General features: G+C 35.9%; 1 protein-coding gene across 2 annotated transcripts in view; it reads right to left on the reverse strand.

The window, feature by feature from the left end:
- The window catches only part of LOC141500249 (pre-B-cell leukemia transcription factor 4-like), a 65,448-nt gene that overhangs the window by 36,378 nt on the left and 2,348 nt on the right, over positions 1-26,722 (reverse strand). For both annotated transcript variants that reach the window (XM_074203306.1, XM_074203307.1), the window contains exon 2: positions 20,787-20,860. In XM_074203306.1, the coding sequence (XP_074059407.1) occupies positions 20,787-20,860 (74 nt within the window). The remainder of the gene's footprint in view (positions 1-20,786; positions 20,861-26,722) is intronic.

The raw sequence follows: 26,722 nt of genomic DNA on the forward strand, positions 1-26,722 counted from the left end.
AAATATGTTGAAATTTTGTGACTGCCTTAATGAGAAAAAGCAAGAAGCTGAAATTAACTCAAAGATGGTGGACCTAGTTAACTGGAAGGAGGTGGTGTCCTGGGAAGAAACAAGAAAGGAAGTAGGAGAGATATTGAGTTCTGTTTTGGACATTAAGATGAAGACACTCAGCTCAAAATTTCCAAAAAGTAGGTAGTGATACAGAACTGATGGATGAGAGACTAAGGCTGAATAAATACATAGGTTTGGGTTCTATTTATACAAGGGGTTGATGAAATTACCAAGTAAGGCACTATATGGAGATGAGTGAAAACAAGGCAGAGTCCTGGGGAACCACCTTCAATTTGAGGGCATGACATAGAAGATGATGCAGGGAAGGACCTCAGAAGGAAAGGAGAGAGACAAGTAGGATGATCTTACAAAATCTAAAATTCTATAGGAGAGTTAGGTCAGGAAGAATGCTAAACTCAAGAATTAAAATGTGATGATGCAAGAAGGAAACAACTCTAAGGAGGAAAAAAAGTGGTAATTGACTAAAGAACCGATGAAGGCAAATTTTATTTATTTTTAAAGCAAAGACCTCTTAATTCCTTTAAATTACAAAGTCTTCCCCTTCCTTTTCTCCCTCCCTATCCAAAAAGAAAAACAAAGCTTATAACCAATGTGTAATAGTCATGTAAGTAAAACTTGTCCATATTAACCATTACTTACACACACACACACACACACACACACACACACACACAAAGAAAGAAAGAAACGAAACAAAGAAAAAAACAAGCTACAATCTGCACTGAGTTTATCATTTCTTTATCTGGAGGTGGATAGTATATCGGCAACTTTTAAAAAGACCTATTCAGAAGATCAAAGGACAAGTGATGATGATGTTTGTCCTTTGTTTTCAGAGAAGGCCATGACATCAGAGAGGTGATGCCATGACAAACAAACTGGATCTGAGTGAAGGGTGCTGTGCTAAGTCACCAGTCTCTTTCTCCTTGAGTTATCTGGGTCCAGTGGCCAGATATGAATCAGGATGAGTAGAATATCCCTGGATAAGGGACTATCAAAGTTAAGTGACCTGCCCAAGATCACAAAACTAGTTCAGTGTCTGACACTGGATTCAAACTCAGGTCCTCTTGACTCCTTGGTCTATGCTCTATCCACTACACCATCTAGCTGCCCTACAAATAACCAAAATAACCTGAAAGAAGAGTGTGAGGGGGGTGGCTAGGTGGTGCAGTGGATAAAGCACCCGCCCTGGAGTCAGGAGTACCTGGGTTCAAATCTGGTCTCAGACACTTAATAATTACCTAGCCATATGGCCTTGGGCAAGCCACTTAACCCCACTGCCTTGCAAAAACCTAAAAAAAAGAAGAAGAGGGTGAGGAACACTAAATGTTCAAAATGAGGTGAGGCTGACAAAGAATGCCAAGGACCAAGGTTTTGGTTTGTTTTGTGCTACAAGGAGGAAAAGAAAAGAGGTGGGATAATAACAGACAGCAAAGCTATTCAAAACTTACTTCACTTGTTTTTTCTTCTGAGAATCATCATCTTTGGCCTTGTAAAAGATTGGAAAAAAAAGAGGACTAAAGGGATGATGAATGATCAATGTGCACGTAAGTATTGGGGATACAAATGTAGGCAGTTCCTGCCTTCAAAGAATTTAAAAGGAGAAAGACTACACATAGGGAATTAGATGGGAGGGTAAGGTGGATTCAAGTGCAGCAACCAGATTTGGAAATGGTCCCAAAATGTAAAGGCTTGGTTCCCAGAAGAAACCAAACATCAACAAGGCAATATGAAAACAACACCTAACCGCACTCGGTAAAATTCAAGCTATTAGGCTGAGACAAATTTTATTTCAATCTTTTCAGAAGTGACTGATGTGACTGCTGTGCCACTGTGAGGATTCTCTGAAAAATCATGCAAAACAGATGAAAAGGAGAGGAGAAAGAGAACAGAATTGAATAAGGAAAAATATTGGCCCAATTTTCAAAATAGGGAAGAATGAGGTTTGCAAGCTATAAAGCAAGGAATCTGCCTTAAAGGCAAAACTTTGGAACATAAGAGTACGCTTAATGAACATCTAGAAAAGCAAGTGTATTGATCACTAGAAATCATGTTTCATCAAGAACAGGTCATGTCAGATTAGCCTTATTTCCTTTCATGACAGTTACTAGCCTGATAGATGGGGAATACTTTAGATAGTTTTCCCAGGAATGAACAAATTTCACAAAGTCCCTCAGGTTATTCTGTGTAATTTGGACAAATGTAGATTAGCAATCTGTCAGTCTTTACTTTGTTTCATGTTGTACCTTGATCCAAATTGGGTGTGATGAGAGAGAAATCACATCCTTAAAGAAGAGACAAGAAGTCTATAAGATATGTTTTTTTTTTCTAAATTAAAGGGAATAGTCCTTGAACACATCTCCTTATCTGGATACAGATGACACTCTCCTTTGCAGACAGCCCAAAATTGTTCCCAATTGTTGCACTGATGGAATTGAGCGAGTCCTTCAAGGTTGACCACGGACAGATGTAGATTAGATGGTAGTACATTTAAGTAGATTTGATACTTGTTGAGTGACTGAATGGTTGGAGCAATCATTAACAGTTAGATTATCTTGGAAGGTGTCTAATACCATGGTTCTTTGTATTGTTAAAATATCTTAAATCAATGATTTGAATGAAAGCATTAGATATCACACTTAGTAAATCTGCAAATGAAATAAAACTAGAATAGCTAACAAAGAACAGCAGGATTAAAAAGACTTCAAAAGCTTAAATACTGTAATGAATCTAATAAGATTAAATTTAATGTGATAAAATATGGTATTACAACTTGAACAATTCTTCAAAATTTAGTTTTACAAGATGCAGAAAGCATAACTAAGTATTAGCAGTTCATATGAAAAAGATGTGAAAGTTAGCAGACTCCAAGTCCAAAATGAGTCACCAGTGGGATTCAACAGTAAGGCAGTTAATACAATCTTTGATAATATCCTTAGGAGCCAATGTCCATGATTAAGAAGTGGAAAGGTCAGGGTGGCTAGGTGGTGCAGTGGATAAAGCACGGGCCTTGGAGTCAGGAGTACCTGGGTTCAAATCTGGTCTCAAACACTTAATAATTACCTAGCTGTGTGGCCTTGGGCAAGCCACTTAACCCTGTTTGCCTTGCAAAAGCCTAAAAAAAAAAAAATGGAAAAGGCCCACTTTACTATGCCGTAATCATAACAGAGAATATCGAGTCAATGAAAAACTGAAGTATGTTCAAATGAGGGCAATCAGGATAGTGGAGGGTTTCAGCTCCATGTTATATGAGGAAGACTTAAGATATCTGTCTTTAGTTATCTGAAGGACTATAATGTTTAAGAATAAACTTTCCCAAGAGAGCAGATCTAGAAGTAAACTACAAAGAGAGATTTAGGCTTGATAAGGACTTTTATTTTATTTATTCGTTCATTTATTTGCTCATTTATTAATGGGTTTTTTTTTGACAAGGCAATGGGGTCAAGTGACTTGCCCAAGGTCACACAGCTGGGTAATTAGTGTCTGAGGTTTGAATTCAGGAACTCCTGACTCCAGAGCTGGTGCTCTATCTACTGTGCATACCTAGCTGGCCCTAAGGAAAGAATTTTTAACAGAGCTATCTGAAAATGGAGTAAACTGACTTGGGAAAAATCCCTCTCACAAGAGATCTTCAAGCCAAGCCTGGATGACCACTCATCAGGTATATCTTTTAAAAATTCAATTTTATTCTGTTTTCAGTCTGAATTCTCTCTTTCCCAACTCACCCTCACTCACCTATTGAGAAAGCACCAAAATTAGAATCCATTACATATACAAATAGTCATTAATATGAGACTTTTCATGAGGTTCAAGTTGAATTAGAAGATCTCCGAGGTTCTTTCTGCTGTTGAGATTCTGAATGTGTAATAAGATATGGCAACTTACTAACTTCTTTTTCCTTCCAAAAATAATACCCACATTTGGTATTCAGGTTACTAGTGGTACCTAATGAATTCAGGCAGAAAAGCATGTTTTTTTTTTTGGGGGGGGGAGCGAAAGACAATAAATTCCATTTAGGATATTCTAGGTTTGAGATGATGAGTGAGACATCTGAGAGGGATGGCAACAGTAAAATTGAAACTGCAAGTCCATAGTATGGGAATGGGAACAGGATTGAAGATAGAAATCTGGAAATTAAATGCATATATTCTAGAACAGAAAATGATTTCAAAATCATGCAGCCTAATCCCCTAATTTTAGAGATTAGCAAAATGAAATACAGAGAGAGTGACCTGCCCAACATCCTAGAAGTAGTAGGTAGCAGAACCAGGATTCGAATGCAGGTTTTCTGACTTAAAATATTTTTTCCCCCACTATATTACTGTCAACTCCACATACAATTATACTTAAGTGATATCAGGCTTGCCTTTTTACCAGATATTTCACATTTTCTTCAAGTTTTTCAATCTTTTCACATTGTTCTACCACTTCTTGCTGTCATTTGATCTATACTTCTTTTCATTGACTCTATTTCTTCACTGATGTCTACCACTTTTTAAAATTTATTTTTATTAAAGATATTGAGTTTTACAATTCCCCCCCCCACGGAAAGCAATCTGTCAGTCTTTACTTTGTTTCCCTGTCATACCTTGATCCAAGTTTACCACTTTCTCTTTTAAGTTATTTATTGAACTTCCAATTCTTTCCTCTAGTTCTTTTATTTCATTCTTTATATCTTGCTTCATTTCTTCTAGGAATTCTCGAAGTCCTTGTGGAAAATCCATCTCTTCCTTTATTGTAGAATTGCTTCCTTTTTCTGGGAAACCTTTAGGTTTAATACTGGTTGTTGTTTTCATCTTTGATGTCTCTGTTTCTACAGATTTAATTTCTGAATTGAGGTTTTGTGTTAGGGTCCTATTATGTCCCCTAATGTATTGCTTCTGGATGAATTGACTAACCAAGAAGGGTCTTGCCTTTAATCCCTTGGGTTCTTGCACTGACTTCCACATCCTGTGATTGGACTGTTTGGATCTTTGAAGTTTATAGCTGAATACTATTGGCCTTCTTCCAGGTCTCAGAGTTCCTGAACCTGAGTTTCTTGGTGTGATATCTATGGGTTCCTATCACCACAGTATTCTTCTGATTACAAGATCATGGGTTTTTATAATGGAAAAAAAAAGGCCTGGATGATTTGGGGTGGGGGAGAGAAGAGGGTCAGTTCTCAGACAGGAGAAGTCACTGAAGTGCAATTTCTCACTGGATTTCAATGTAGAGAGAGGCTTTTAGGGATTGTTGGAGCAGATATACAGGAGATAGCTGGTTGTCTTTGAATCTCAAAATCCAGAGATAATCTTTAATTCTAGTAACTTCTTCAAAATGTTGGAGGAATTCTTGTCCAAATATGAGCTGTCTTAGATGACTTCTTCGGAACTATGAGACTCTTTTAACTACTCAAAAAGAGCAAGTCTGGTCGTTCCTCTTCTCTCTGGTATCAGAAGAATTCCTATTCCAAACTCAGTTTCCTCAAAAAAGTCAGGTCCAGTGATTTTTCAGACCAGAGGAAATCACAAGACTTAACAGAGTTAGAATTTACCTTTCTTCTTCAGTAGGCAAGTCACATCTCCAGTAAGGCTTTCCTTCACCTACTAGGGGCCTGCCTTTTTAAAGGACCACATATTCCTTTTCTTCAAATTACTCTGGCAAGCAAAATACAACTAGTTGCTCAAGTCTTCCTAAGTTGGGGGCTGTCTCTTATTAAGATCTACTAAATCACTTTCATAGAAATCATAGACTTGTAGAATTGGAAGGGATTTCCATAACCCATTCAGTTCAACTTATATTTCAGTTTCCACCTAACATTTTTTTCAATCACAAATCTCATGTCTTCCTGTTTGCAGACTGGATTTTTATAGAAAAAGCACAAAACAGGGATTCTAGCTCTTGAAAACCATACAATTTAATGGGAGAGATAAGATTTAACAAATGGAACAAGCAACCCTCTTTAAAAAATAAAAGTATACATAATTGAGCACTAAATTACCTAAAATGGACTATAAAAACTTAAGCTCTTTTCAGATAGTTTCCTCATTTGTAAAATGAATGGCCTGGACCCTAAAGGTTCTAGGACAATGATCCAAAGATAATAGTTCAGAAAAGGTTGTAGCCAAGTTGTATAAGATGGATTATAAAAAGGTAAAAAAGGAGCAATTATATCATAAAAACAGGGTGTGAAAGGAAGAAGGATTATAGAGGAAACAGATGAAGGTGGAGAGTGGTAATATCATAACCTTCCTCTCATTGGGTTAAAGAGGAAACAACATATACATCTGAAGGTTTAGAAGTCTTCTAAACTTCTAGAGAGGTGAGAAAACTGAGGGGATAGGGTGGGGAAGGGATTTGGCTTGCCCAAGGCTACACAGCTAGGTGATTATTAAGTGTCTGAGGCCAGATTTGAACTCAGGTATTCCTGACTCCAGGGCCGGTGCTCTATCCACTTCACCACCTAGCTGTCCCTGGGGAAGGGATTTTTAAGGGGATTAAAAACCATAAACAATTTCTACCATATTTTCTCCTGAGAGCCTTCCCACCAAGGCTTGGCTCACATTCAGAGCTAAAAAGGTCTTTGTAGAGTAGCTTTGAAACCTAGCAATCATCTAACATAGCTCTGTAAGAAAGTAAATTTTGAGCTACAAACCCCAATTCACAATGGATCTTTTGGAATATAAGTTTTTAGCACTGCCTATATTTTTGGAGACAAAGATATGATAAATTAGTTTCTTAAAAGAGAACTTAGATATATTTTTGTTTTAAGTTTGCTGAAATTTCTCATTCATCAATATACTTATTTTAACAAACACTCATCAGTCAGGAAAATCATTGCCATAACACATGGCATTGTGCATTCTCCAACATAACACTCACTAAATGTTCATCAAAATGTAGAATAATTATACTAAGTCAAATGAAATTCCCATCATTTCTAATTAATCGGTAATTAAAATACATAACCACCCAAGGTGCTGAAACCTCACTCAATATGCAAATTAAATTCATTACAATATATTTACATATCATTAATTAAAAATCTGCAATTCTGTAATGAACTGTATGAGATTGCTGATGCCAAAATAAAAATGATATGTCATTTTGTTTAGGCTTGTTTTGCTCTCCAGATATTTTTGCACATGGCAACAGTGCTAAAGAAGGTAGTCTCAAAATTTGTAGAAAAGGCCATGTCAAAGTTTCAGGTCCTTCTTTACTTTTCAAAATAAGAATTCATAAATGTGTGAACAACTTAAATTTGTAGATTAAGTTAAGAATATTCCAATTTAACTAAAAGGCAACATAAGAAAACTATGAAGAAATGTTTCCCATCAGAAGAATCAGAACCTTTGACCAGAACTCTTATTTTTTTCTACTATATCAAGGATGCCCAAGCTTATGTAGCCTAATATAAAAATCACAGGATTTTCCTGACTTTGGTTCTGCAAATAATTTGTCCAAATAATTTGATAATCTGGAAAGAATCAGTGGACCTGAGTTAAAATTCTGCCCCTGATGCTTACTACCTGTGTGTTTGTGAGCAAGGTCACTTAATCTTGCCCTCACCTCAATTCCTCATCTGTAAAATGAGAGATTTGGCTCCATGACTTCTGAGGTCACTTCAAGCTAAAGCTATGACTGCTGACCTCTCACTCACAATCCTCTATCCTTCAATCTTTTACCTCTCCCCTTCTTTATATTAAGTCTAAATTGTCTTAGATTCCACCCAAAGTTACTAATCATGTTGTATAAAGCCAAGAACATCTTTAATCCTTCCTTCCATGAGAAAGATGTTAAATACAATGTGTGAAGAAGTCAGCATTCATATGCTTCCTTCTGAACACTATCTTTGTTAAAGATATGACTTGTTTGCCATAGGATACCTTTATCTCCTGCTTTCAGTACACTAAAACTCTCCAATAACTATTTCTCATAATGAATAATCACTTAGCTTTGTGTCTTCTGAAATTTGTTATGTATATACTTCATTTCTTTATTTACTAGAAATGTGATTTCGTCATTATAGGACACACGACAACTTTTTTCTACCAATTCAAATCAATGACCTTCTCTACAATGTTCAAGCTCTTAAAGAATTCCTTGGGGGGCAGCTAGGTGGCGTAGTGGATAAAGCACCAGCCTTGGAGTCAGGAGTACCTGGGTTCAAATCCCATCTCAGACACTTAATAATTACCTAGCTGTGTGGCCTTGGGCAAGCCACTTAACCCCATTTGCCTTGCAAACACTAAAAACTAAAAAAAAAAAAAAAAAAAAAAAAAAAAAAAGAATTCCTTGGGGCACTGAGAGATTAAGTGAACCTATGTGTGACCTATGGTCACAGAGCCCATTTACATATCAGAAGGATTTGAACCCAGATCTTCTTGTCTTCAAGGCCAAATCTCTTTCCACTATGCCATGCTGTCCCCTCATGTCTTTCCCAAGCAATTAATAAAAAAGGTTAAATATCTAAGGGTCAAGAGAATAGACTATCTTTACTACAGAAGTCCCTGCAACTTGACATTCATCTGTTAGTGATGTCTCTGGTTTGAGTCATTTAAATAGTTCCCAATTCACCCATTGATTTCCGTCTAATGCAGTCTTTATCCCTTTATCTTGTGTATATAAATAATATAAGAGACTGTATGAAATGCTTTGATGAAATGCAAGTAGATTATCTCTATTCCTTTGTTCTACCAGTCTCTAGTAGCCTTCTCAAAAAAGGCAATGAGGTTAATCTGGTATGACCTGTTCTTGACAAAGCTATGTTGTTTGAATGACTGCTGTTTCTTTTATACATGTTTATTAATATTTCATTAATACTTTTTAAAGAAATGACAAATGTCATTTAATTAAAATGAAAAAACAAAAGAATAGACAAAGAGTACAATTCTGTAAAGGAAAAGAACATTAAAAAGGTGACAGCCGAGAAATTAAAGCTACTAATTTTGATCTTGGAAAATGGATATTCTTTTGATAGAGAAGTAGGGGGTGATGGAGGAAGACTGGTATATATATTCTCAAAAGCAGTAACAAAATTATTTTTCTCTGTTACAAGGGAGTATTCAATTTCTGGAGAGGCAAAGGACAGAAACCCAGAAATAACTTTGATGGAAAAATGAGGAATTTTGTGAGCAGGGGAGCTATTTTTACAGTCATTGTTTAATTCTTAAGTCCTAACCCCCTTTTTATAATAGTTTTTCCAACACTATCCTTGACATTCACCCCTCAGGTTCAATTCACTCTGAATTTTAGTGCTCCTAATAGTCTTCTTAGAAGACCATCCAAAAGAAACCCATCCTTTCCTTATCCATGTTTTTATTCATGGTGGGTTTTTTTTGGGGGGGTTGTTGCAAGGCAATGGGGTTAAGTGACTTGCCCAAGGTCAAACAGCTAAGGTATTTTTCGATACCTAGCTGCCCCTATAGATGCTTTTTAAAAATTTAAGTTAGTGACCTACTTCCTTATGCATCCATAATGGTCTCCCTATTCTTTGCCTGTGAATTGATAATTACTAATTAATAATTACCAAATTATTAGTGTAAGGCCTCTTCAATGTGTATGAAGGCCATGATTGAGGCAATGACTGGTATATGAACTCACCATTTGGAGTATGCCTTATGTGATTTGGCTGTATTTCTGACATCCCAGGAACTAGCCATTCCTGGGGAAGACAAAAACAGGATTGGGAGGACTGGCTATTCTCCCAGTACTGATGTTTAATAAAAATAAGCCTTACAGCCCTATAAATGGCATTTCCTTAAAAAAAATAACATATTAATTCAATCTGTAGCTGAAGCCAAAAGGGAATTGGATCCCATTCAACTTAGATGGCACTGAGCCTTCTTTGTCCTCAAAGGTATAAAAGTTCTAAGCCCCTTCTCCTCTCTGGGATCTCATCCATGGAGGAGACTTCCTGCCTCGAATCCTCTCCCATTCGAAAACTCATAGGCCGACACCCCAGGGATCCCCCAGCCCCAAGAAAATGAGTTGGTGCTCCTCCGAATTGGTGATGTTTTCTTTATCTTTCTCTTCTACTTTTATTAATAGTATTAATAATCCTTTGTCTTTTATGTATTACTTGCTGTATTGGATGTTATTGTAAGCAATCTATTCCTTGTATTGTGTAATTAAAATACTTTTGTTTTCACTGATGTCAGCGAGAGTGTCATTTACAGGAACGAATCCGAACCTCATTAAAATCACAATACAGCCCGTTAATAATTTCTGCTTAAGGATTTAGAATTTTATTCCTGAGAGCTTCTCATCCTTCCTAGGCCAAGGAGGGACCTCAGTATCTCACAGCAGATATTTTTTGAAACCTAATCTGAAAGGACAGCATAGAGGAGAGAGAAAGAGAAGGATTTAGATTCAAGAAAACTCAGATCAAAGTCTGTCTGTCTCTGGTATTTATTAGCTGTGTAACCATGGACCAGTGATTCGGCTTCCAAAGTTATGACAGATCTCTCAGTTGCCAAATTCAAAGGTCCCCCCCCCAATTCTTATTCTCCTTGACCTGTCTGTATCCTTTGGCATGGCTGATCATTCTCTCCTCCTTGATACTTTCTTCTCTCTTTCCTGGTTCTCCTACTTGATTGCTCCTTCCCTATCTCCTCTTTCAGAACATAACCTTTAACTATAGGTGTCCCTCTGGGTTTTGTCCTGGGTCCTCTTCTATTCCCCACTTGATCTCATCAGTTTCCAGTGGATTTAATCATCATTTCTATGCTGATTATGGTCAAATTTATCTTTTCTATTTGAATGTTTCTGCTGACCTCCAGTCTTCTCCCATTTCCAATAGCCTTTCAGACTCAAGACTGGATGTCCAGTAGATAACTTAAATTCAATATATTCAAAACAGAACTCATGATCTTTCTCCTAAATGCTTCCTACTTTAAAAGGTCTTCCTTTTAATCCTTCAGGCTCATATCCTAGGGAGTCATCCTAGATTTCTCACTGTGTCTCACTCCCCAAATTCAAAATGTTGCCAAGGCCTGCTGATTTCACCTTTGTAACATTTCTCGAAGAGGTCCCCTTCTTTCCTTTGATATTGTCACACCTCTGGTGCAGGTTCTCATCATCTCACCCCTTGATTACTGCAATGAACTACTGAGTGAGATTTGCCTGCTTCAGGTCTCTCCTTCCTCTAATCTACTGGCTGGTGATTCTTTTATTCTTGAAGAGGATCATAACATCAGGAATGGGATGTCAAGACATGGAGATGAATTGAATTTAAGTGAGGGAAGGCTGTGCAAAAGTCCCTGGTCTCAATTATCCACTAAAGTGATTTTCCTAAAGCACAAGATGGATCATGGCTCACCCCCACCCCCACCCCCACCCCCCACAATCTCCCTATTCAATAAACTCTGGTAGCTACCTATTGCTTCCAGGAGCAAACACAACAGGTTCTGTTTGGCATTCAAAGACTTTCATAGGCTAGTCCCCATCTATCTTTCCAGACTTCTACTTTACTCCCTGACATGCACTCTTCCACGCACAAGTCAATCCATCTCTTGGCTCTGGGTATTCCCTCTGGTTATATTCCATGCTTGAAATGTTCTTCCTCTTCTACTCTTTAACTACTGACCTCCTGGCCTTTTAGTACCAACTAAAATCCACCCTTTTTTTTAGGTTTTTTCAAGGCAAACAGGGTTAAGTGGCTTGCCCAAGGCCACACAGCTAGGTAATTATTAAGTGTCTGAGATCGGATTTGAACCCAGGTACTCCTGACTCCAGGGCCAGTGCTTTATCCACTACGCCACCTAGCTGCCCCTAAAATCCACCTTTTATAAGAAGCCTTCCCTAACCCTTCTTTAGTCTCAGTGTTTTCTCTTTGCTAATTATTTCCTATTTATCTTGGATAGAATCTATTCTGATTATATTTGTTGCATGTTGTTTCCCCCATTAGAATGTTATCTCCTTGAGAATAGTAACTGTCTTTTGCCTCTTTTTGTATCTTTCCTTGGGCCAAGCACAGGGCTAGGCACATAGGTACTTAACAAATGTTTACTGATTGATTTAATGTAAATCTGTAAAATGGGAAAAACTTGGGGCAGCTAGGTGGTGCAGTGGATAGTGTACCAGTCTTGGGAGTCAGGAAGATCTGAATTCAAATCTGACCTCAGACACTTAATAATTGCCTAGCTGTGTGACCTTGGGCAAGTCACTTAATCCCATTGCCTTAAATAAATTGCTTCCCTGAAAGTATTGTTGTGAGGATCTGAGACATTAAATAGTACTTCTAAAACTTCAAAATGCTAAAATGAGTCAGTATTTATTATATATACTTCTATAATATTTATATAGTGATATATTACATAACTTATTTTGTATATATACAATATTTAATTATATGTAATTTAATATATGGCTTATATATTAATATATAACATATATAATACCTATATAATTATATACCATAATTAGTACATTATGAGACTCGGTTTTCTGCTTATTTTTCACAACTTTTCACAATTTTCACAACAAATAGTATAAAAGTATCGGTGAAGGGCGGCTAGGTGGCGTAGTGGATAAAGCACTGGCCCTGGAGTCAGGAGTACGTGGGTTCAAATCCGGTCTCAGACACTTAATAATTACCTAGCTGTGTGGCCTTGGGCAAGCCACTTAACCCCATTGCCTTGCAAAAACCTAAAAAAAAAAAGTATCGGTGACATCTGGAAAAGATTATGAGATAGTAATATACAGCTGGAAAGATCCTTTAGAAAAAAAATTACTGACATTAACAATAACATAGAATAAAAGGTAATTACACTCAATATTTTAATCGTATTTGTTTCAAATATATTTTCTTTTGAATTGTTTATAGAAGGCAATACCCAAACTCTTCACTCTAAATGTCTGCACTAATGAGAAAATTGGCATGAAGGAGAGAAAAGGTCAAGGATAATAAACTTTTGTGTCTGCTATACTGGCAGTACTGAAACAGTACATCATAAAAAAATTAAAGTTATTTAAAATTAGAACTTGACTTAATCAAGCACTCTGTGTAAGATAGGAGTTGAATATCCTTAAGAGATCATGAAAAAGGGTAAAAACATCACTTGTACAAAAATATTCATAGCAGCTCTGTTTGTGGAAGCAAAGAATTGGAAATCAAGTGAAAGTCCATCAATTGGCAAATGACTTTACAAACTGTGGTATATGTATGTCATGGAACACTACTGTTCTATTAGAAACCAGGAGGGATGGGAATTCAGAAGCCTGGAAAGACTTGCATGAACTGATTGATGCTGAGTGAGATAAGCAGAACCAGAACACTGTACATTGTAACAGCAACATGGGGGTGATGATCAACCTTAATGGACTTGCTCATTTCATCAGAGCAATAATGAGGGGCAATTTTATGCTATCTGTGATGGAGAATACCATCTGTATCCAGAGAAAGAACTGTAGAGTTTAAACAAAGACTAAAGACTATTACTTCCAATTAAAAAAAAAAAGTTGTCTTATGTACTACATATTTTGTGTTATATTTTATTTTTTTCTCAAGGATATGATTTTTCTCTTAACATATTCACTTTAAAAAAATTTATTTATTTAAGGCAATGGAGTTAAGTGACTTGGCCAAGATCACACAGCTAGTGTGATTAAGTGTCTGAGGCCACATTTGAACTCAGGTCCTCCTGACTCCAAGATCAGTACTCTATCCACTATGCCACCTAGCTGCCCCTTGGACAGCTGCCCTCTTTTGTAAAGAGAATCAACTTTGGAAGATTTACTATCTTTGGCCAACAATTCCAAAGAAATCATGATGAAATATAGTACCCATCTCCAGATAGCTGAATGAATTTAAGAATGAGGCATATTTTCTTTATCTTTTTTCTTTTAAATTTTGGACATAGGTAACTCAGGAATTTGTTTTACAAGACTTTACATATTTGTGAGGAAGGTTGCTTTTCTTGTCCAGTGTAGGAAGAAGGAAGGGAAAGGAAGATAATTCAAAAAAAATGTTTTGGTAAATTTTTTATTCATTTTAAACTTAAAATACAAAATGAGAAATGAAAAAAGGGAACATTTCCATGTATACAGAAGAATATGAGGATTCAATATGAAATAAGTTTCATTTCAAAAAACCTATATAATAAAAGCTACATTGTTTTCAAAGCTACCTGGTTTTTCTTTGCTTCCTTCTAGGTGTATACTGAAATTTTTCACTTTATTTTTTCCTCCTACTCCTCCAGTCCCCAAAAGGCTACAATTACACAGACACAGACACACACACACACAACCTATAGATGCATACACACATGTAAGACCACAGATACTCTGCTTATTTTCACTTCTCTTTTTATCTGAAGGTGGACAGCATTTTCCTTCATACATCCAAGTCTTATCATGATTTTTGAAATCAATCAGTTTATTATTTACTACAGTATTCCAACATAATCATATCCTATCTAAAAGCTCATCTATGAAAATTTTTTATCCCAATTCTCTGCAATCCTATTCCTGGCTACAATGGTTTCATGTATATAAGAAAATTTTAAGTAGATATAAAGAAATTTTTTTTAAATACTTGAAATTGGGGCAGCTAGGTATCTCAGTGGATAGAGCACCAGCCCTGGAACCTGAGTTCAAATCTGGCCTCAGACACTTAATAATTACCTAGTTGTGTGGCCTTGGGCAAGCCACTTAACCCTGTTTGCCTTGCAAAAAAACCCTAAAAAAAAATACTTGAAATTATCCACTTTACACTTCAATAATGCTTCTATCTTATGATATAGCTTAAGTTACAATACTTCTAAATCTCCTTCCTTTACATATTTTCCTCCTACTTTCTTTGAAATTTCTGACTTTTTGGTCAGAAATTTTATTTTTTCTAAGTAAAATAATGTTTGAAGTAATTTGAATGAGATAGCACTGAATAGATTAGTTTTTTTATCATTTTTAAAAATTAATATATTGACTTTACAAACTCATGAACAGTAAATATTACTACAATTATTTAAATCTGCCTTTGTATAAGTGTTTTATGTTTATGTTCACGTAGTTCCTGTGTTTGTTTTAGCTGGTATACTCTCAGGTTTTGTATACTGATTATTTTTAAAAGTCTAAAACACTGAATAATATTGGTGACACAGTGTGGTTTCCCCTATTTTTCTCTTTTAATTAAATCAATTTTAGCTTTATCATGATTTCTACCCCCCTCCTTTTTTTACATAATAAATTATACTCCAATTTTATCAATGTGTATCTCACATTTTTATTGTGTTTCTTGAAATCAACATATTGTTGGGGTGGCTAGGTGGCACAGTGGATAGAGCACCAGCCCTAGAGTCAGAAGTACCTGAGTTCAAATTCGGCCTCAGACACTTAATAATTACCTAGCTGTGTGGCCTTGGGCAAGCCACTTAACCCCATTGCCTTGCAAAAAACAAAAAACAAAAAACAAAAGAAATCAACATATTGTTGAATTCAGATTTTTAATCTGTTGTTTCTGTATTATGGGTAAACCTATTCCATTTAAATTCTAAGTGATAATTACTTTTTATATGTATTTCCCTCCTATTTTTTCCTTACTATCCTTCATGCCCCATTTACCTTATCCTTCCCCACTCTAATTTACTTTTACCTGTCACCTTGCCTTCCTATTCCTTCACCTACCCATCCTTCTAAGAGTCCCTCCCTTATCCTCTTCCCCAACCCTATCCCCTCACCTTATTTCTTTTTAAATTTAGAAGATTTTTATTCCCTTCTAGATAAAATAGGTTGTTCCCACTTTAACCAATGAGATTAAAGTTCCAGCATTACCTGCCTTCCTCCTAACTTGCTTCAGACTTGAAAATTAAAAAAAAAAAATTAAAGGAGGGTCACTGTTAAGTGAGTGGAGGGTAAACTGAAGTGGGGAATAACAGGAAGCAGGGAGACAACCCAAAGTGTTGAGATGATAAAAGACCTACACCAAGACAGTAGCAGTGTCACAAGAAAGAAGGGGACATATATATACACAAGAGATAATTTGAAGGTTAAATCAATCAATTGGCAACAGATGAGTGAGTGAGAAGAGAATAATGCAAGTCTGAGTTTGTGTGATTGGAAGATATTGATTCTCTCAAAGATAGCAAGGAAGTTTGGAAGAGGGGAGGGTTTAGATGAAAAAAAATGAGTTCCAGGGACAGCTAGGTGGTGCAGTGCATAGAGCACCATCCCTGGAGTCAGGAGGACCTGAATTCAAATCCAGTCTCAGACACTTAATAACTGCCTAGCTATATGACCTTGAGTAAGTCACTTAACCCTATTGTCTTAAATAAAAGTTTTTTTTATGAATGCTTTAAAAAAATGAGTTATATTTTTGATTATCTACACTATATCTAGTTCAAGATGGAATACTGGAAGTAAAGAGAGATGTCAGGGCTGAACAAACAGATCTGAGAATCATCTGGATGGAAATAATAACTGATTCATTTCCATCAATTGAATAACTGAAATGAAAGTTTATGAGATCATCAAAAGCATAGAGGAGAAAAATGAAAAAGGTCCAGCACAAAGTCTTGGAGAATACCTAGCAGGCATATATCCTAGATGAAGATACATCAAAAGAAAATGAGGAGTGATCAGACAAGTAAGAGAACTAAGAGAAAGCAATGTCATAAAAACTTAAGAGAAAAAAAGAGGATGATCAGAATGTCAAAGCTGCAGAGAGGAAATGGATCACATGCATTTCAAAATGTCAACAAACCAGACAGTTTAGTTTCTTTAGCACCTCTGCACAAGGGATCATAATTTTGTATTAGAAACAACATGACACAGTTAATGGAAGGGGAGGGTCACTGATTTAATACCACCAAAGTTCTGTAATAAAATCTAGATCAACCTACTTAAGCTAGTACACTGCTCATAGAAAAACAATGAATTGTGGTCAGCAAGAAATAAGATGTTCCATTATGTTATAAATTATTTATAGTAATTTCTTTGAAAGAGGATTTTTTTTTTGTTTTGTCTTATGTTTGTGCTATCACAGCAAAATTAAGAACTTGCTTGGCAAAAATACAATCCTGGCAAAGTAAAGCTTTGCTGGATAGTCATTAAAATGACTTCTGATTGTTTAAACGTACAGCAAGTCCAGCAACTGTTCTAAAGGACAAAATCTAGTACCTGAAATATATTTCAATCAAGAGAGTTAAGCCTGAAGCAACACAAAGTAAATGGGCATAAGCTCCAGGAATGAGTCAGTATAAGCTTGGAAGAAGTTTATATGCTCCATTCTACCTGTCCAGACTTTTATTACACATTACTCCTCTTCCTACATTTTACATTCCAGCTCAACTGGCCTATTTCCTGTTTCTAGAACTCAGCATTCTAGTTGTTTTTTTAGTTTCTTCTTATAGCTTTTCCCATCATACCTGAAGAGTTCTTCTTCACCTTTCCCTTAATTCCATTTCCTTCACAGTTCAGCTCAAAGACCACCTTCTATATGAGGACCTTTCCTGAAATCCCAAACTACCTGGGCCTCCTCATTATTCTCTATTTACTTTCTAGATAGATAAATGAGTCCGTATTACTTCTTGCCAAGAGAAATTAGGTTCCACAAATACCTATAGGTATATACAATACTCTATACTTCTTTAGTATAAAAGGATTTGACATTTACTAAGTGCCTACTGAGTGAAAGAAAAAAGTGGGATGTCAGTCAGAAAGAAAGAGTTTAGCCTGGAGGTAGATGAATACAAGCAGCCTCATGCACTCGCTCGAGTGCTCTGGCTCTCTCTCTGTTCTCTCTGATTGACACAACATACATACACACACACACACACACACACACACACACACACACACACGTGCGCATGTGCAAAACAAACCACCATTGTATTTGATTACCTGTATATGACTATAATGGAAATGTCTTGGATTAATTCTAAACTTGACTTACTCAAACAATTGAATAATTAACAAAGTGAAAAATTAGAAACGAGTTTTTAGAATTCATAAAGTGGAACTTTAAGTTAAGTTCGATATATTCTCATTATAAATCTAATTGTTAAAATATTTCTTCACAAGGACAAGGATCATTTTCTTTGGTATCATCTAATCTCCTTTTGGCATTATATAATAAATTCTACAAATTATCCTCATGATGCTGAATCTCCTAAGTTTAACAACAATGTAAAACTGTAATTAATGCTCTGAAGAAAGAGTTACCATCAAAAGCATTTAAGTGGCCACAAGTTCACGCACTGTACTTGGGAGTTATACAAATTAAAATTATATGCAAAAGTCACTGCCCTCTAGGGAGCAACAATCTAGAAACTAAGAGAAATAAGAATCCAGTTAGAGGGACCAATGAATTTAAAGCTGAATAGACAGATCCTTTAAACATAAATCCACATAATCTCATAGAGGCAGGACTATGCCCCCAAACTACATTTCCTAGATTAGATTCTAAAAAGAAGCTGTATGATAATTGCATTATTTTATTTTATAATGGTTAAAAAGTAATCAAGTGACAGAAAAGAGGAAAATATTGACAACTTCTTTAGGGATGATTATATATTAGAGCACAGATATGTGTGCAACTTTTTTTAAGTATAATATTTTCTTGCCCTTTTCAGATTCTTAGGCAATAGAAATTTCATACATTTTTTTTTCAAACTAATCATTCAATAGAGGGAACATTGCTTAGCCAATCTATTATGCAGAAAACTGAAGAAACAACAAAAGAAGTATGAGGAGGGATTTGGGGGACAAGCATTTCTTAAATCAATTCACTGGTAGAAAAAGAAGCTTGTGTGATTAGGTCACAAAGAGAGTCTAACCCTTCTGCTACAATATGTCCAGGCTTTTGTTTGCTGAAAGCTATAACATCTGCTCCCCATAATTTAAATAAGGAATAGACAGGTTATCAGACATTCACAAATCTGTAAGACCAAAAGAAATTCAGTGTAACCAAGCTGCAAAGGTTTTAAAAATCAAGTACATTTACCAGTGAAAAGTACATCAAAGATAATCAGAGTGATTTTTTTGTGTGTGCAAGTACTTTCACAAACACCTGTATAAGTATAAATGCTTTGAAAGTAAAGGTGAAAGTGAATGCTATGCTCTTCCAATTCAACTTAAATAACCAAATACTGAAATATGATCTTATAAGCACTCACAAAGAAGATAATTTGTGCAACTTTCTTAATAGAGAAGGCTAATTTTCAACCTACTGATGGCAGTCTGAGGAAGTTAAAGGTCTCGATTTTATTCAAATGACATAATACAGTCACAAGCTACATCCTCCTTTCAAGCTAATTCATCCTAGAAAGACTAATTAATTCAAGTAACAATCTTTACTGTCAATTTTCATTGTACTTTGTCGATTTGATCTTTTATTTTCTCTCCTAGACTCTTGTTTTCTATTTTTTTGGTTTAAAAAATTATTTAGCATTTTATTTTTTAGCAATTTATTTCTTCCTCAATTACAATTTTTGATATTTGCTATTTAAAATACTGAGTTCATTTTACCTTGATTTGATTTTGTATTTTCTCTCCTAGACTGTTTTTAATTTTAATTTAAAAAATTTAGCTTTTTTATTTTTTAGTAATTTATTATTTTCCCCAATTACTATTTCTGACATATTATTTAAAATTGTGAGTTCCAAATTTTCTCCCTCCTTCCTCCACTGATTCTTGTTTTTCTAATTAAAATCACAGTGCTTGCTTTGACAATACAAAATCTGATTATAAATACAATTGCTGACTTTTACACATGGCTTGATAGTTTAAACAGAGCTTCACTCACATTCATCCCATCACTTTATACTCATGACAATCCCCTTCAATAGACAGTGTAAGTAAGCACTGTTATTCCTATTTTACAGATGGGAAAACTGAAAAATAGAAAGGTTGTGACAAAGTTACATATACAGTAAGTGATGCAGTCAAGACTTCTCTCTCCAGGGCTCACTCTACTATACCAGAGCAGCCTCTAGTTTCTAGTTCCATAATTCCTCTTTCAAAACACCAAACCATCATGCCCTCTGCCATTGCCCCTCTGCGTCTTAGCTTCCTTCAAGACATGGTTCAAGTTCCATATCCTCTCCAAGCCTTTCCAGGGGTCCTTCCCTCCCTGCCATCCACTTTATGTATATGCATTGAATCTAGCTGCTAGGTATCCAGCTCTTTACATGTTGCCTGTCTCTGAGAATAAGGCATGTTCTGGCCTTTTCTTGTATAACCAACACTAAGCAAAGAGCCCTAGCACACAGCAAGTTCTTAAAATTGTTAATTTATAGATGCCTCTAGTCCTGGCCTTGCTTATCAAACACCATGTTCTTTATATAGAAATGGTCCAAGGCTCTGCTCCTTTCCTCCCCCAGACTGCTGTAAATCTCCTCCAATGGCCAGGCTCCCTGCCAGGCTCCCTCCCTGCCACCCCCTCCCCCCCCCTGCTGAGGTTACTCAGGACAATACTCTCCAGGACTGTTCAATATTTCCTGTGACTATCAAAGACCTGAAGTTGTTCTTTGGAATATAATCAGAATAATACTTCTTTTTCTCTTTGCTTGGTCTTAAAACAAAGTTGAACTAATCACCATTATAATAAGGTTATATATACCAAACCTGTTACAGATAAGCCATAAAAAAATAATTCACCCACCACCAAAGGCATGCCAAGCTAAGAAAAGTTTTAAGATTTGGTCAGAAACCTACAAATCATGTAAAAGTATTGTTCTCCAAGCCCAATAGAAGCATACTGGACCATTTCTACCATCACTACCCCACAAAGAATAACTTACCTGTCTTTTCCTTGATCTCACAGAGCACACTAAAGAGAGCAGGCTTCATTCGATGGCAATTCAAAGCATGTTTTCTGAAAAGAAAGTTGGATGGATACTTAAAAAAAAGAAAAGATGGATATCAGATCCAAAATCAATCTAACAATTATTAGGTACCTACTTTATCAAGTGGCATTGGGAATACAAATACAAAATGAAAGCCCCTACCTTTAAGAACTCTCTATCTACTGAGAAACACAACATACATACATTCTGAATATAAGTTGTATATACATATACTCATGTATATACAACATATATTCAGAATAAATCTGTTGGGCTCTGTATATGAAAAAAGCAAACAGCACCTGGTGGGGGATGGTGGGGAGGGAGAAAGAAATCACAAGACCAAGGTCACTTTATAGATAGATGCCTCTAGTCCTGGCCTTGCTTATCAAACACTATGTTCTTTATATAGAAATGGTCCAAGGTTCCTTTCCTCCTCCAGACTGCTGTAAATCTCTTCTGATGGCCAGGCTCCTTCCCTGCCTCCCCTTCCCCCTCCCCGTGCTGAGGTTACTCAGGGCAATCTCACCCTCCTTTCCCAGGCTCCTTTTTCCGGAGCACTGTATGAGTTCCATTCTGAGGTCTGGTGTGGCCAACATTTTTGAAGTGCTTCAAGTGTTACACCTCTTCTTCCTTTCCTAACAAGGATCCTGGGAAGTCAGCAGTACCCATGTCTCAGAATCTCAATTAGAGGAGACTTTAAGAGGTCATCAGGTATTTGACAAAAAATTCTCTATACAACAACTGCAACAAGTGTTCCTGTAGTCTTTATCTGAATGTCTCTGAGAAGGAATCCTAAGGATTATCTACAAATAAGGAAAGTAATGAGTAGAGTGAGAAATAGTACTGCACCACAAAGCTCTCAGCCTAGTATTTTTTAAAACTATGACATGAGAGCAAATAATGCTCAACAAACTGTGTCAATTTTTAATCTACTTTACATTTCTAATGTTAAAATGTTTTAAGTGAAACCTTAATGGGTTTGTTTTGAAATGTGCTAGTATTTACTATTTAAACTTTTTAGGAGCTAAATATTTTACAGCTAAAATAGGAACAGAAGTAGAAGAAACTTGGTTAAGTGTTATCAATTGCTGTTGAAATGGCATAAACAGCTATGTATTCTCTTTAACATGGAAGAATGAAAATAGTCAAGTTCTCTTCAAATGAGTTTCTGCTGCTCTTGATCACCTCAGCAACTCACCTGAAAAGAACTTAATTCCAACACTTGAAGAATCTTCCATGATTTCATGGTATGGTTACTCCTTTAGGCAACCCAGATTGCACCATCTCCCACTTATTTCATGTCACATTGGTCATTTCATGATTTGGAGTGGTTAAAAATTTCTTCACCCCAGTGGCCAACTTTCTGGTGCCAATTCTCTCCAAACTTAACCAAGGAGGCTCTACAGGGCTTCTGCTTGAGCCTTTCTATCTTGTCAGGACCACAGGGCACTGGGCTGCACTGACATTGCCTTCTGGAATCCAATATGAAGTAGAACTCCAGGAAAGTGAAGGGAAGTTATTAGTTAAAAATAAAACAAAAACTGCTCCTTACTATTAGAGAAGATATGAAAAGAGGAGAGAGAGCACAATGATATAATCTGTCCATGTGTATATTATAAGATTCCCTCTTAAAATTCTTGTGTGAGAGGCTGCATGATGCAGTGGATGGAGAACTGGTCTTAAATTCTGATGACCTGCCTACTCTCTAATACCTGAGCTTGGTGGCCCTGCGCAAAGCAATGAACCTTTTAATGCTCCCAAGGAGGTTCCTTACTGGGTTTTTCATAAAACAGTGAAATCAAAGGCCAGGATCAGAAAAATTCTGCATTGGTGTCAACCACTTGGTGAAATAAAAAATAAATGAAACTGGAAGCCAGGACACCTGGGGCCCAATCCAGTCATATGCCACTAACTGTAACCTTGGGTAAAGTACTTAATTTTGCCATTCTTTAGTGTCCTCCTTTACAAACAATGATTAAAAAATCTCTAAGTTCACTTCCAGCTTTATGATCATATGAAAAGTCCTGAACAAAGAATTATGCACTAGAATAATATTCTATAGACCTTTGTAACAAAGTTCCAACCAGTCAGAATCCTCTCCAATGTCCGTCCTGAATGGGTAAAATGATCAGCATGTTTCATTTTAAATATAAATTAACATGCTTTATTCCCCAAATGTAAAAATCAAGATAAATTCTGGCCTCCACAAGTTTTATAATTTAATTTTTAGCTTGGACTGTACTCCCCACCCTCCACACAAATAAAAAACATTTTGAGTATTTAATTTGTTAAGACAAACATCTGGATACTATGGCAACAATTCTATCAAGACTATATGCAATCTTACAAAATATCTCAAAGAAATGTTCCACCTTCATTTCAAGATATGTTTGGCTCTATACTGGAGACAGGAACTTCCAACAAGTACCTATTATAGACAAAGCACTGATAATGTTTTTCCTTCATTCTTGAAGAAGACTATGACTTCAGGGAAGTGAGGCCATGATATGCAAGTAAACTGGACTTGAATGGGGGGGGGGGGGGGGAGAATGCTGTGCTAAGTCACCAGCCTCACTGTCTTGTCGAAAAGTCTTCTGGATGTGAGGCATAGGGTTAAGTGACTTGCCTAAGGTCACACAGTCAGTGTCAAGTGTCTGAGGATGAATTTGAACTTAGATCCTCCTGACTCCAAGACAGGTATTCTATCTGCTGCACCACCTAGCTGTCCTAAAGTGCTAGACAAAGCAATAAACTTGAAGAGTAGAGACTAAAAGAAGTAGAAAACATGATCCCTAAACTCACAAAGCTTAAGGAAAGATACTCATAGAGATACAGAAAATTCCACTTACAAAGCAAAGCAAACAGGTGCCAAATAATAGAATTTAATACAGAAAATTTACATGCTGAGGGAGAAGATAAGATACCTTAGAAGAACTGAGTTACAAGAAGAATTGTATTACACACTTAATAAAACTGTATATACATATCAAGAAAGTGAATTAGAGAAAAGTTATTCTTGGTCCTTCACAACCGGCACTCTTCCAATATAGACAAGACAATTCCAATTTAGAGAAGACTGAAAGTGCAATAATTTGGGGGAATTGTACTTTTACATTTTTCTTTAAAGCATTGTGTGTGTGTGTGTGTGTGTGTGGATGTGTACATACACATATATGACTTCATATATCGGCACAAATGAACATATTTATTTATATATTTTTTCAGAAGCAAACTGAATCTTGTTTATATTTCTAATTAATTCAACACTATTTTAAAAGGGTTGTTACTAAAATTCTAGATTCAAAACAATACCTCAAAACACCTAAAAATGCAAAAAAAAGTTTTTAATTGAAGAGAATTACTATTATCACTGCAGGTCACATTTCTTCCAAGGATAGTCCAAAACCAACATAGTCTAAACCAAGCTGGGGCCATTAGGGGTTATCAGAAACATCATGGAAGATCAATATCAAAACCCAGCAAACTGTGTGAGAACAAAGACAGCTGACAGCTAAAGCTTAGTGGCTGCTTTGTCCTCCCTTAAGTCTTTAACTGACTAGCTGGACCTAAGGAGTCCTTAGTATAACTAAAGCAATTGATAAATTCCACAAATATTTATTATGTTCCTCTTAGAAAGAAGGCATCATGCTCAGGCCAAGGTATACAAAAATGGAAAAAAAACAACAGAGTTCACACCTAATCAGGCTCCCCACCCCATCCCTACTCCCAAATTTAATGGTTGAATAGGAGGATCAATATAAATAACCCAATTCAGAAGTCCACCACAGGATCATAAACATGGAACCAAAAAGACCATCAGAAGTTATCAACTCCAATCTCCCTTTCAAAGACAAAGAAATTGAGCCCCAAGCTCACACAGATAGTAAGTAGTAGAGCTGTGATTTGTATTTGGATACTAAGCCCAGCATTCTCTTCTTGCTTGCAATAAGTAACTTTTCGAATTTTTTTAAAATTTCACACTTCCACAGACTTTTAAGGTCCACAAGATTTATTCCACAAATAAATACAAATATGCACACAATTCACTGGGATACTGGCTCTAAGAATATTTTTTAAATTCTTATCTACATTTTTTAATACCTTCAACTTACAAATTAAAATTGAATTTGTATTTTAAAAGATCAGGAATCAATCTACAAAATTAATTAATCTACAAAAGAGTAGAATCAGAGCCTTAGTAGTCATCTAGTAAGTTCCCACATGAAACTGGCATCTCTAACATTCTTGATAGTCTCTGAAGACCTTATGAATAGAGAATTTTCTGTTTTCCAAAGCAGCACATTCTGGGGTTTAGGACACTTCTAAGTCTGGAAGTATTTTTAATAATGGGTCAAAATCTGACTCCTTGTAACTTCTATTCATTTTTGACCTGGTTATGTCCTCTTGGGACAGGAATAATTTTAAAAAATTTTGCTTTAAGACAACTTTTAGATATTTGAATAAAGAGCTCATTATGCCTGCAAGTCCTTGTCTGTTCTGTGGTCATCCTCATCATACTCCACACCAGTTTATAAATGTCCTTCCTATAATGTGAGGAGCCCAATAAATGCAGTTAATAAAACTACACATTTATACAACAAATACTGTAAGAACTCCTAATTCAAGGACTAATTCATAAAGAACCAAAAATTCACAGAAACTTTATCTGCAAATTTATAAAGAAAAATTAATTTCATTAATTTGCTTTAAAAAATAAATACCAAATGTTTTTCACTTTCAGGAACACAAAAGTCAAGTTTTATATTCCAAATATATACAAAAATACATAAAAAATTAGAAAAAAATCATCTGGTATGTGTTCACACTTATTACACGGATATATATATGTATACACATGAATGTAAAAGTGAATGTACTTCATAAAGTTTTTTTTAACCCTATATTATTCTTAAAAATTGCTCAGAAGTCATTTTGCATTCTCCACTGAGGTCATATCTGCCACTGGAATGATATTGTATAGAATTCAAGTTAAAAGTTACCAGTATGAAAAGTTATCTTAGACCCACAGAAGCCTGGTGTACCTGAATTTAAAATCAACTAAAAACATTAAAATAGGTTACAAATTCAATGTCTTGGTCACCAGCAGTAAATCCAAAACTGCTTTATTATTTGTGCTTAATATTCTGACATTCACCAGCAAAGAAAGTCACAATACATCATTTAAATGATTCAAAATAATATTAATATGGACCATTAAATCTACATTCAGATCATCACATTTCACATAAAAGAACTAAATAAACAGTAATAATACTACTGAGTACCATTACTCCAAAGCTTTTCCATTAGATAAACCTTGGTTGACTCTTCCTCTCTATCCCTGTCCCATAGTTTCCTATCTCTAGTCACTGACTCATCCTACCTTACCTGGCCTGGACTATATACTCCTCATCCTTGCCTGTGCAAACAACTCTCTTTCTCTCTCCATTGGTACTTAAGTGCACTTCTTACCTGAAGCTTTTCCTCAACTCTATCCCCACCCAAGGTGCAAGTAACTTCTTCCTTTTAAAATTTTTCATAGCATTATGTCTGGATCAATCCTTGACTTTATGGACTAAGTACTTTTAACAAATATCTCACAACAACCCTGGGAGGTAGAGTCTCCCTTTTTATAGCTGAAGAAACTGAGGTAAAGTGACTTGCTCAGATTCACACAGTTAAGAAATGTGTGATTTGAAGAAGGATTTGAACTCTGCTCTTTCTGAAACAAAACTTGATACCAGACCATTCCACCCACAGTTGTCTCAATGCGTTAAAGTTTGTAAAGTGCTTAATATATTCTCTCATCCGGGCTTTCCTACATTCTTGTAAGATAGCTACTACTGGTATTATCTCCACTTTACAGATGAAGAAACCATGGGTCAAAG

This window comes from Macrotis lagotis, chromosome X (genome assembly GCF_037893015.1).
Source record: "Macrotis lagotis isolate mMagLag1 chromosome X, bilby.v1.9.chrom.fasta, whole genome shotgun sequence".
NCBI classification, from domain to species: Eukaryota; Metazoa; Chordata; class Mammalia; order Peramelemorphia; family Peramelidae; genus Macrotis; species Macrotis lagotis.